The sequence below is a fragment of the Papaver somniferum genome, chromosome 8, assembly GCF_003573695.1.
Source record: "Papaver somniferum cultivar HN1 chromosome 8, ASM357369v1, whole genome shotgun sequence".
NCBI classification, from domain to species: domain Eukaryota; kingdom Viridiplantae; phylum Streptophyta; class Magnoliopsida; order Ranunculales; family Papaveraceae; genus Papaver; species Papaver somniferum.
The window spans coordinates 99,358,302-99,371,539 of NC_039365.1; the positions used below are offsets into that span (position 1 = coordinate 99,358,302).

Sequence of the window (13,238 nt, forward strand, 5' to 3'; positions counted from 1 at the left end):
ATAGACAGTGAAACAAAGTGCTTTTAGAAACAGACTCAGAAAATCTCATGAGATTTATAAAGACACCAACCGAAGCCCCATGGTATATTTCAGAAATGATTGAAGAAATAAAGCAAAGAATGCGCCACATCCCATTCTGCGATATCCAACATACATATCGAGAAGGAAATCAAGCAGCAGACGGTCTAGCAAATGAAGCGGCTGACGGAAGCCAATCAGCAAATTTCTCAACAAAATTTTGGGACCAGGCTATCCCTCCGTGCATAAATCAAATTACTTTAAATTATGCAATGGGTATAAAAGTCCCTCGTGTAATAACTGTCTAGTCTCCTTTAATTTTATGCATGCTTCAAATTTTTTTTTAATGGGGCTTCTATATGTTGAACCCATATAGAAAGGGGGTTATAGTATTTTTCACTATTGGAAAATGGTCTGAAATGTATGGAATCAATATGAAAAACTTTGGAGATAATATAGTGACTCATCCACGAACCATTACTAAAGCTGTGAGAGTCAGACTTTTTCTCAGGTTTAACTGAACCCGTTAATTAACATTAGGGGTTCCATCAATGATAAACGTTGGCACTAGAAAGAAAATTCTGCCCTTGTTCAAACCTTTGTGGTGCTTTAATAATGTACACATGTTAGTTGACTGTCAAGGGAACCTTTGTAAATTTGTCTGAAAACCAAATTAAAAGAGACATAGAGAAGAATTTGGGGTACAGAGGGTTGCACATGGTTCGGTTTTCATCGGTTATTGGCAAAACCTAAACCGAAACCGAAGTACTCGGTTTTCCAGTTTTAGAAACCAATGAAACCATTAACTGATTCGGTTTTTACTCGGTTCGGTTCCATATCGGTTTCGGTTTGAAACCAGTCGGTTTTGGTTAACCGTCACTATTGAAAACTTAAAAAAAAAAAAATCTCAGTATTCAACTCTTTGTTTATAAGATGCCATTTACATCAAAAGCTGAAATACAAGATTAAAAAGCCTAGCTCTGACTGTATTTTCTTGTGTATCCTCTGTTGCTGGTTGTGTATCAGGTGGAAGTGAAGGTCGAGGTGGTCGCACTACAACAGACATAAGACTTGATTTAAAGCACGATATTTAGCAACACTAAATTCAAAAATAAAACACAAAGCTCAAGGTTGCAGGCTTCATAAGTTCATTTCCTAGAATTCAATGGATGAGCAGAGACAACAAGCAAATGATTCCCAATACATGATAATACAACATAAAATAAGCAAATTTACGATGATATAGTTCAAGATGTGTTTGTACCAGCCATTCATACACTAAAATCAATAACAACAAAAACTTACACTAATAAACGATCATAAAATGAAACTAAACATAAAAGCATTTCTACATAAATTAAAATCAATAAAAATTACCTTTGTATCTTCATTCAAATCTCCACAATCCAAATTTGAGACATGGAGCTTGTTACTTAGCAACAACAGCAAACATATCATATATAACTCCGCGCTTCCAGCAATATCATCAATCAAATTACCATAATTCAAATTAGAGCCAGTTGCTCACTTCCCCTTCTTCTTTTAAGCTTCTTCAATTCAGCAATTTCTACTCAAATCGATCAATATAAATATATTTCATCAAAAAAAAATCTAGAATGAAATAATTTACAGAGATTCAAAATACAAGATTGAAACAATTATTTGAGTTGTATAGATTTAGAGAAAAAAGGGGTAGTTAACAAATCTAATAAATAAAAATCAAAACTTTGAAGAATAAAGGTAAACCACCGAAACAATCTATTAACTAACCTTAGAACCATCACCACTTAATCAAAACCCAATGTTAAGAAATCAGAAAATAAACAAAGAAAACCATTAATAATCAAAGTTTCACTTACCGGAGGTGCTGATTAAAATCATGCATGTCCATTTGTGTTTAATTAGTTGATTCTAGGATGAAAAAGAAGCAAAAACGTAAGAAAATAAGGTGGTGGTAAACTAGTAGGTTACTAGTTTTGGTATTTTAGAGTGGTGGTATCACTGGTGCTCGAAGGAGAAAGAGGAGGAACAGAAGAAGAGAACTGAGGACAGTCTTTTAAACTCTTACGCTTCTTAGGGTTAGGGTAATATAACTCAATCAACACCTATTGTTCTCTCAAATCCTATGGTGTAGAATTGTCGGTTAAACCATCAGTTTTCGGTTCAATTTTTAGTATAAACCTTAACCGAAACCTAAACTGTCGGTTTTCTGAAACTGAAAACCATGACAATACCGTTAGCAATCGGTTCCGGTTCGGTTCAGTTTAAAATCAGCGATTTCGGTTTCGGTTCATGGTTATGGTTTGGTTTTGTGTAGCCCACAACTACTGTACCTTTCGGTGGTTGGTCTCTCTGTGATTGTCACCCTCTGAAACTGAGTTGAAAAAGGGGTGTTCGTTCAATCTCATTTGATGCATGTGTTGATTTTGAATTCAGGATGAGGAAAGGGAATTTAAATCTTCTTATTCTGGATTTCTGAACAAAGGGGGGTGACTCTTCATTTATTTTTGGGTCCTTAACAACCCTTCTTTCTCATTTTTGTTTTCTGTCTTTTGAGATGAATTAGCCTTTTAGTGTTCTCATCTGCATAGTAAAGGCGAGAAATTTCAGAAGTTAAAGACAAGGACAAGGTCTTAGTATGAGTTTGATAACATTTTGTATGGAATAGTTGGGTTATGCTCGGACTCGACATTTCAGGTCAAGAAAGCTAGCTATAGAAGTGAGCCAAAACTTCACAACAAGGTCCCCTTCTCAAGCAAAAATTACAGCCCATCAAATGTTTGACAAAAAGGCTGAAAGGAGAGAAGAAGGGGTAAGAATCCTTGTTTGCCTTCTTTTTCTTATGTGTTTCAGTAGTGGTATGAGTGATAGGGCTTATTTAAGGTATTATCTAACTGTGATTCTATTTTAGTCTGGAATTGATCAGACATTAAGTTAATTAAGAAAAGCAAGCTTGCATGGAACCATAGTATGGCTTTAATCTTTCTACTGGTGACCATTATTGCTACTTGCATATATCACTATTATTACCTGCATATATGGGTTGTTCGCTTCCCTTCTCGGCACTAGTCGTTTCCATATTCTAAAATTTTAAAAGAGTTGAGTTCAAATTTGGCTTTGATAGTCAAACTAAATATGTAACTTCTTTTGTTGACGTATTTTGTTGAATGGTGATAAGGGAGTGAAGTTTGTATTGTGTAAATGAATTTGGTCTACCAAATTACCAAGCACAGACTAAAGACCATTTTGACGAGTTTGGAGTAATCCCTTGAGACCTGTAGCAAGTGTTTTCTTTTCTCTAGGATACATGTTTGTTTACAGTTTTACTAGCTTCTGATAGCTAATTATTTATTATTCCTTTGTCGGCTATCAATTTGCATATATTTGGGAGGGACAAGGAAATTGCTATGTCCTGTACGGAAAGGTAGAAATTGGTTGATTAGGCCAAAATTGTGATGTTAAAATTTAAGGTAGCCTGAAATAGAGGTAGATTAAGAGACGACTGATCACAATAGCTAGTTGATTGCACATGAAGTGGTTGTGGACATATTTACATGACAATTAGTTCGCCAGACTTTGTTAGGCTGTATTTCTGACCCTCTTAGAGTTTCCATTAAGATTTGAATTATATTATGACAAGATTTTTTTGGCAAGTGGTACTTCATTTTGGTGTACTAGATCACTTAGAATCCATATTATACATGTACACGCATATGGTGCAGCATTTGTTTGGAATAGTCCAATGGTAAAATGAAATCGCTACATGGATGTCACCTTTTCCATGGAATCACACGAGGTCTCATATTTTTTTATTAAGCTTTTCACCTCTTATGGTACCACCTTTACTTTTTATGATTTCTTTTTATAAGGAATAATAAGGAATTGTTTCTCACTAAATTCTGGTTTTAAATCCACAAAACAATCTCATATTCCTTACCGTTTGAATTTGTAGAATTACATCTGTCTGGTTGTTATTAAATATACTGAGAAATGTCGTTACGTACGTGAAGTTACATTATAGGAAAATGGGAATATATGCAACAGTAGTGAGTACTTAGAGATATAATATGTGCGATATTGGTAGTGGTGATAAGCTAAATCTTGTAAAAAGATTTTGGTTCTATTTTACTTTTATCGGTAGAAAGGAAGTTGCAATTTAAATTCTCAAATTTGTGTAACCTTGTTTTATGACATGCACAGATGTTACTAATTGATCACATCTTTTATGTGGACTTGCTTTGAACAACACCGTTCTTAGATTTGGTAGGAGTTGGACTTCTAAGATATGTTTATGAAAAGATGTATAAAAAGATATACACATTTCCTAGAGTCGATGATAGAGTGAGTACATACCTTATATACTCGTTGGATGTTGATGACTATTATATATACCAATAAGTGCACTGGGAATTTCAATTGTAGGTCTTAAATTATGCTATATTGTTGGCATGAACTTCCACTTGTGCACCTCTATAATTTTACTTATAGTATGAATAGTTTTGATATCTTTAAATGCTTGAAGTATGTTAAATTTATTTGACTTCATTGTATCAGTTGTGTTGGATTTATGAAATTTGCAAAATGTAAATGTTTGACGAATTACGGTCGTGGATACGTAGGCAGCCGTTATGCTGTTCAGCACAACTCCACAATGTTGTTCATATCGTTGGAAAGATTTGGTTACTGCTTGGAAGTTCAGACCATTTATTCAGAAACGGCTGCAACCTTGATAGTATGTGTCGTTGGCAAGAGGTAGTTGCAGTATTGCTCTTCATACTACCCAGTGAGAGATGATTGTTATCATATCTCATTTTTGGCAATGGCCGTGTAAATTAATAGAGTTGGCAACTGGCCATCTCCATTTTCGACAACCGGCCATATAAATTGTTGGAATCGGTAACTGGTCGTTTCTTGGTTTCCGGCAAGTGGTCGTCTGTTATTTTTGGCAATTGGCCCTCTGTTTATTTTGGCAATTGGCCGCCTGTTATTTTGGGAAATTGACCCTCTGTTTATTTTGGCAATTGGCCGTTTATTTTGTGAATTGGCCGTCTGTTATTTTGGGAAATTGGCCCTCTGTTTATTTTGGCAATTGACCGTCTGTTATTTTGGGCAATTGGCCCTCTGTGTAGTTTGGCAATTGGCCATCTGTTAATTTTGGACAATTGGCCTCTGTTAATTTTGGCAACTGGCCATCTGTTTGGAAATTGGAACTCTTGTGGAATTTTATGAGTATTATGGTATGGGACATATGCTCATAGAACTCTAACCTTGAGACCAATGAGATTTCTGTTCAGCAGGATCTCAAGTTTGTTGTTCGGTAAGAAACTATTGTTACCCACTGAGATAGGGGTTTTATCAATAAGTATAATAATTTTTAACTTGAGTGGCGTTTCAGGGAGTCGGAGCTTACCAAGTGAACCGTTACCCGACCCGTTCAGATCGAATATTCTCTGATCCGTCACAAAAGCCCTATCCAGTCTGCCTCGAATATTGTTCATTGCCAGACTGCCTATTAGACCAAGTGAATTGAGATCCCACGAAACCTAAGTCAGATAAGTCGGATCTATCAATTATTTGTTGGATAATAGGAATTTCTTCAGTGGTGGGTAGAGAAGGTAGACTTTTCATGGGAAAACATGGTAATATTGAAATCGCCGATGAGAACCCATGGAAGATTAGCCTGTTCACCAATTTGGTTTATGTAATTTCATTGTTGTAACTTCTCTTCAAGGTAAATAGAACCATAAAGAAAAGTTACGAGGAATTCAGGTTTACTAGGATCGTACGAAATTATAGCATTTATCATAGCACGGTAGACACAGAGCAGGAAAAATTAGTCCCATCCCATGGGCCAAGTACAATGCAAAGAATATTACGTTGGCTGTCAATCCAACTAAAGAAGCTTGCATTTCAGAATTACGGTGCTTAACTGCTCAATTCGGATGGGTGGTTTAGGAATATTGACCTTGACCATATATTCGAGGCCTTCTTACTATGTTTCATCTCCGTTTGGAAAAGATGAGCTTCTTTCGTGTACAAATTACACATAGTCTATCTTTTTGAAACTGATGCAATATTTTATAATTGGTTGTTGTCCCGTTCTATCTAGTTACAGTATTTAGTAATCGAGCTTGTTGATGATTAGCCTTTCACAATACAGTAGAACCCCTCTGATTTAATCCGCGATAAATTAATAAATTTTTCTGGCCCCGAGTCGGGACCAACATGTTAAATTTATAAAATAGTAACTTTTTTTAGCTTTTTTTAGGTCCCTTCGAATATATAAAAAAATTGAAAAGGAACGATATATTAAGAAAAAAAGAGTATGTACAAAATATATACAGTGATCAGAAGATCACAGACCAAAGAAAACTAAAATTACATTGGCATAAGATCATCCCAACGACTAAGAATCTGGTTTACAACATAGTTCTTAAAAGCGTCAGTGTTTGAACTCCACAATGTAATACTCAACTTCACCGCATACACCAGATGAGATTTTAATCTTCCACCATGCACCCTCTTGTTCCTCTCATTCCAAAATTCCCAGTAAATAGCGAATGGCATCAGGTGCCAAACTTAATTCCTCATAGCTGAACTACTTCTCAACCTCCACCCCATTATCAGCTCCTTAAACTCATAGGGCATAACCCACTGTACTTTTAAAGTAGATATAAATACGTCACATATGCATGTTGCCCGGCTGCAATGTATAAATAAAGGCTCGATAATCTTCACTGAACTATTGCATAACAAACACAAGTTAGAATGAACCACTACACCTCTGTGTTGCAGCATAGCCATAGTGGCAATAGAATTATACATATAATCCCAAAATAAGAATAAAACTTTCGGCGGAGCAGACTTGCTGGACAGGATATTTGAGCACTCCCAATCTGGATCAACATCTGTCAGTATTTTATAAATGTTCTTAGTTGTACAGTCCCCTTCTAAAACATCATCTTCACCTTGAACAAGTGCACGTTCCTTAAGTCATATTTAATCTCCAGAAGATCGATCCTTTCAGCTGGAGCTCTCTTGTAAAACTGAAAACCCAATCATTGTTCTTCATCATCGCCACCGAATCAAACTTTTGTCGGCTTATCTTATAGAGCCTTGGATACTTCTCCTTGAAAGATTTTTTCTCCAACCACCAGTCGTGCCAAAACTTAATTAACTTCCTTCTTTCACCTGGATGTTCACAGTTTCAAAAAAATCTGCATTAGCTTTTAGAATATCATACCACATACTTCTGCCAACCGATTCTTTAACCTGCATTGACAAAATAAAATTCTCTTCTGCCTTAGATTTTTCATACAAAATACGTCTCCGCAAAGTTGTCTTCTCATTACAATACCTTCCATGCTATTTAGCCAATAAAGACCTGTTAACTAGCCTTAGACTCCTTATGCCCAATCCACCTTTGTTTTTTGATTTGCTAATCTTCTTCCAAGATACCCAACTCATCTTCTCCTTCTCCTCCTCTTCCCCCCATAAGAACTTCCTCATAATTGTATTCAATCCCTTCTCCACTGAAGCAGGCATATAATGCAAAGACATAAAATAAGTGGCCAAACTTTCCAAGGAACTTCTTATCAGCAAAATCCTACCATCTTTGTTTAAGTATTTTCTCTTCCAAGGTGTTAGTTTCTTTTGCATCCTTTGAATAATGATCTTCCATATGACTGCAGACCTCCTAACAGCTCCAATTGGCATTCCTTAATAAGTGAATCGTGAACACTCAATCTTATATCCTAGTTCACAAGCCAATTCCTGAATCATGTCATCATCTCCAATACTGGTCATAGAGCTTTTATTCAAATTAAGTTTTAAACCAGTTAACACTTCAAACATGCAGAGAATTACCAGCAGTCTTCTTAACTCTACTTTAGAAGCATTGACTAGAATGATTGTATCATCTGTAAATTGCAAATATGAAATAAATTTCCCATTCTCCACCATCTGAAATCCACCTATTCTTCCTTGAGCCACAACTTGATTCAACAAAATAGAGAGTACTTTTACCACCAGAAGAAAAATAAAGGGTGACAAAGGGTCACCCTTTCTGATTCCTTTTGAAGGCTTTACCCTATTAGTAACTTCCCCCATTAACCAGAATTGAGAACTGATCCCCAGTAACACCCACTGAATCTATTTTTATACAAAACCATTTTTTCTTAGTATGAGCATAGATATGGCCATCTGACATTTTCAAAGGCTTTCTCCATATCTATCTTGCACATAATACCAGGAAGTTTTTGTCTCAATCTGCTATCTACACACTCATTGGCAATTAAGATGCCATCTAGAATCTGCTTATCCTTAACAAAAGCACCTTGAGCATTAGAAATCAACCCAGGAATCACCACCTTAAGTAGTTCATCTAGCAATTTAGATAAAATGTTATAAAAGCTACTTATTAAACTTAAAGGCATGAAATCCTTAACTTTTGCTGAGTCTTCTTTCATTGGGATAACTTTTAAGAAAGACATGTTCAACCTCCAATCCAGTCTTCCTTTAACATAAAACTCATTGATAGCATACATAACATCCTCCTTCAATATACTCCAACAAGCCTTATAGAACTCCAGATTATACCCATCAGGACCTAGTGCCTTATTAGCTCCACACATCTTAATAGCCTTCACCACCTCCTCTTCATCAAAAACTCTCTATAACCAACATTGTTGAGTACTATCTATACTCCTGAACTGCAAATTATCAAAAGAAGGAGACACTTTTGAAAAATCGGGGGTCTAACAACCACACCCAACAATTCGTTTGGCAATATGAGAGGACTTACTCCAATATACTTTCAAGAGAATCAACTAGACAGTCAGACTCAGTCTATAGAAAAGTATATTAAAGAGCGATATCTCTATTTCTCAATTCAATCCGCAATCAAACAAATAAGAATTTGCGAGCTCGATCGAATAAGATAAATAACTTGAACGTTACCAAAGACCAGTGTTCAAGTGTCAATCAATTTATACCAACAACCAAAGGATGGATTATTTAATTAATTTATCTTAATGCACAACCTGTGATATTTCTATTATATAACAAAATATTATGCGTAAAATAAATAACACAGACACCAGAAGTTTTGTTAACGAGAAAATCGCAAATGCAGAAAAACCCTGGGACCTAGTCCAGCTTTGAACACTACAATGTATTAAGCCGCTACAGACACTAGCCTAAACCAATGAACTTCGTACTGGAATGTAGTTGATCGCTAATCAATATCACAGTGATCAAGGTATATTTGCGCTCCTTACGTCTCTGAACCCCAGCAGGATTCTACGCACTTGATTCCCTTAGATGATCTCAGCCACAACTAAGAGTTGCTACGACCCAAAGTCGAAGACTTGATAAACAAATCTGTCTCACACAGAGAAGTCTATTGGAATAGATAAATTTGTCTATCACAGAAATACCTATGAGTTTTGTTCTGTGTTTTGATAAAACAAGGTGCATAGGAACCAATTGATAAACCGGATTTATATTCCCGAAGAACAGCCTAGTATTATCAATCACCTCATAATAATCTTAATCGTATGGAAGCGAAACAAGATATTGTGGAATCACAAACGATGAAACGAAGGTGTTTGTGACTAGTTTTTATCTTGCCTATCAGAGAATAAATCTCGAGCAAATCTTAGAGAAGATAGTACTCAAACAATAGAATCGGGCAAGATCAGAACACGCAACTATAGAGAAAATAGTTGGGTCTGGCTTCACAATTCCAATGAAGTCTTCAAGTCGTTAACCTACAGAGTTTCATGAAAATCTAAGGTTAAAGGAGAATCAACTCTAGCTTATGTGACTAGTATCACACAGGATGTATAGGGAATAGGTTTCCCAGTTGCTAGAGTTCTCCTTTATATAGTTTTCAAATCAGGGTTCGCAATCTAAGTTACCTTGGTACCAAAGCATTCAATATTCATTGTTAGATGAAAACCCGATTAAACCCAAGCAACCGTTAGATCGAACTTAGGTTGTTATATACAAATGAATGTACCTTCATTTAGGTTTGAACAACCGTACCCAAAAGTATACACCAAGTTGGCTCAACAATAGTTAACCGAAGTTAGCCATATGAACACTCTCTTGTTCATCTTAATCATAACTAGCTCAAATGACTCAAATGAAACTAGTTAAAGAGTTTTTCAATTGTTATATTCTCATAGAATACAAGAACACAATTGAAGCAAAATCGGTTTGATTCACTCGAATCAATTCATGAACATTATATCCACGGTTTGCAAAGATTGCATTCCTTATTATATAAATGTATTAGTTCATGTACACAACCGATTTTAGAAATTTAACCTTCAAGTATGCAAACGGGTACGCATACTTGAAATAACCGGACTGAGTTTGGGTTTCGCCAGTATGCGAACGGTACGCATAAATCCAATCCCAGCAGAAAATCTCGGACATGATCCTCACGCCAGTATACGGTTACGCATATTTAGGTTCCCAGACTTCTCAAACCAACAGGTACGCATACGGGTATGCATACTATTGTTCCCGGACATGGATTACATACATGCAAGAATGCACAACATGTCATAATCCAATAATGGTTAAGTGTTCTAAACTCTTATTTCAATCATTAAAACTTTCTTAGAGGATGACAATAGCCGTTTTCACATACTATTAACATCAAAGCAATTTTTAAGTTATTGAAATAATCATTACGAAACATTCCAAGTCTACATCAAATGATTGTATCACACAAACCATGTAAGATGTTACTCGGCAATTTTCACATGATCATGTTTTGACTTTCGTCAAGAATATAAGATGGAGTACTTGGTCGAAGCGAAATCTTACCAGCACATATTTCGAGAAATATGTAAGCGAGTTAAACTCAGCTCGAAATATCAAATGTGCATAGTTGAAAAGTATATAATACTACCACTTATGTCTCAATATAGGAGATAGAGTAGAAATAGACTTTCCAAGTGATAGATGAGTTTCAATCTCCACATACCTTTTGTTGATGAAGTTCCACAAGCTCTCCTTAGTAGTTCTTCGTCTTCAAATGATGAACTCTGTGAAGTATAATGCTCAACTACACAATCTATCCTAGTCCGAGACATCTATAAGTAGACTAGAAATCAAGACTTATAGTTTTGATCACTAATATTGACAAATAAGCCTGAGATAGCAACGCTTGCGAGTTCGACCGAGCAGTGCTCTAACAACTGTAGTGTTAGCTGTAATGAGATTAGAGTAATAATTTTGTATTTCCTCTTTTATTACCTCATTGTTAAAAACATCCACGCCATCAACCTCCAATTTGGTTATACGACTCCTTCTCCTCCTGCCATTTGCTATCTTGTGAAATTACTGGGTGTTTTTATCTCATTCTTTAAAACCCTTAACCTTAGCCCTTTTGTAAGCCATTCTTGCTCTTGTAACTTTAACACTATTCAACTTGAGCATCAAACTTGCTCTTTCTTCAATCTGACTTGGATTTAAAGCTGCACTCTCTTCTGCAATATTTAAAGTTTTAATCTTTTCGACTAGGTCCTCCTCCTCTTTCCTTACATTTCCAAAAGTGAGTCTACTCCAACTTTTGATGAAGAATTTCAGATTATGCAGTTTCCTAAAAATAACATATCCAGGAGTACCAACAAAAACCGTAGAATTCCACCAAATATCTACCAATTTAATAAAATATGGATGCTCATACTAATGGTTCTCAATCTTGAAACTTGAATTATTCATAATACTAGGATACGTCTCCAAAAGAAGAGCATTGTGATCGGAGATAGTTCTCACCAAAGTTGTTTGTGTTGCATTACTGAACTTTGCATCAAAAGCAGTGCAAACAAGAAATCTGTCCAACCTGCATAATAATGGATCATCATGTTTGTTTCTCCATGTAAAAGCTCCACCATGTAAGGTTAAATCTATCATTTCCTTCTACACAATGAATTTGTTAAGAAAGTTCATATTCCTCACATCAGCTCCAACCTTGTTCCTCTCGGCATCACTTCTAACTGAGTTTAAGTCACCTACAAAACACCGAGGTTCATTTAACCAATTCCTAATCTCTGCCACATCCGCCCGAAATGTTTCCCTCAAGTTGAAATCACATGGAGAGTATGCATTAGTCGGAATAAATTTAAAAACATTATTTCTGTATCTAAATAAGCAAGAGATAGAATTAACACCCATTCTTTTATCCAACATCTCCAAATAAGAATTATCCCAAATAGTGAGAAGTCCACCACTATTACCAGCACTACCTTGATAAGGAAGAACTTCAAATCCCAAGTCAGAGTCATACCAAAGTTGCCTTACAAACCACGAATACGTTGCCGCTATTTTAGTTTCCTGAATGGTACAAATAAAGCACCTGTGAAGTGATATCAAATCCCTCACTACAACTTTCTTATCATAAGCATTTAGACCTATAATTTTCCAGTTAATAATCCTAGTTCCCATCACATACCGCTATCTCCCTTGAATTCACTTCTTCCAATTCATTCTCCACTGCATTAGAGTCATTAGAGTTGAAAGTGTCACAACTGTCTTGAATATTCTTACCTTCAGTAACCGCTTTTTACCTGTGTCTGTACTTGAAAAGAATTTCCTCAATAACTTATTTAGCTTGTTGTTCATCCTTAGTAGCAACTCCGCCAAATCTACTGCACAACTCAAAAACAAGTTTCGATGTTGAGAAAATTACTTCATTGGAATCAATATTAGAACCTTGAAGATCTCTCAAATTTATCACTATTTGGTCTTCCACCACCTTGAATAGATTCACCTCAGGGGTCAATTGAAGGGGAAATGATTCATGCAGTGAAGGATCAACAATAGTTTTCAGCTGCTCACTTGTATGTAAAACCATCTGCAGCTCGTCAGGACATTCTGAGGGATTAACCCTTTCATTTACAATCTTGACAGCGGAGGTAGTAGGAACATCATCATCAATCCACCTCCTCCAGCAATAAGAAGTCCCTGACTAGCTGCATCCATTTGGTTCACATAGAGAGTTGGAACCTCATCACCATTTCCAATCTTCTTTTGTAATCCCATGGATTCAGCTGCCAATAAACTGTAAATTAATTCCAATCTAGATGAAGTGGAAACAACACCTTCACATCCACTCTCCTCTAAAACATGAAATTTATTAACAGTAGAGGTGATAATTCTATTCTGAAAAAATGAGACTCCCCTTCCATTATTCTCAAAAGCAT

General features: G+C 35.9%; 2 protein-coding genes and 1 long non-coding RNA gene across 3 annotated transcripts; 1 reads left to right on the forward strand and 2 right to left on the reverse strand.

Moving 5' to 3' along the window:
* Positions 1-2,388: 2,388 nt before the first annotated feature.
* Positions 2,389-5,079, forward strand: LOC113301926. The gene is made up of 2 exons (XR_003336542.1): positions 2,389-2,830; positions 4,638-5,079. It is a non-coding gene; the product is annotated as an uncharacterized LOC113301926 (long non-coding RNA).
* A 3,116-nt stretch (positions 5,080-8,195) lies between these two features.
* On the reverse strand, positions 8,196-8,651 carry LOC113305833. The gene has a single exon (XM_026554830.1). The coding sequence runs from the start codon at positions 8,649-8,651 to the stop codon at positions 8,196-8,198; it is 456 nt and encodes a 151-aa protein (XP_026410615.1).
* Positions 8,652-11,391: 2,740 nt separating this feature from the next.
* Positions 11,392-12,480, reverse strand: LOC113305834. Its single transcript, XM_026554831.1, has 3 exons — positions 12,007-12,480; positions 11,771-11,955; positions 11,392-11,635 (listed from the first exon to the last, which is right to left on the reverse strand). The coding sequence occupies exons 1-3, from the start codon at positions 12,478-12,480 to the stop codon at positions 11,392-11,394; spliced, it is 903 nt and encodes a 300-aa protein (XP_026410616.1).
* Positions 12,481-13,238: the final 758 nt, after the last annotated feature.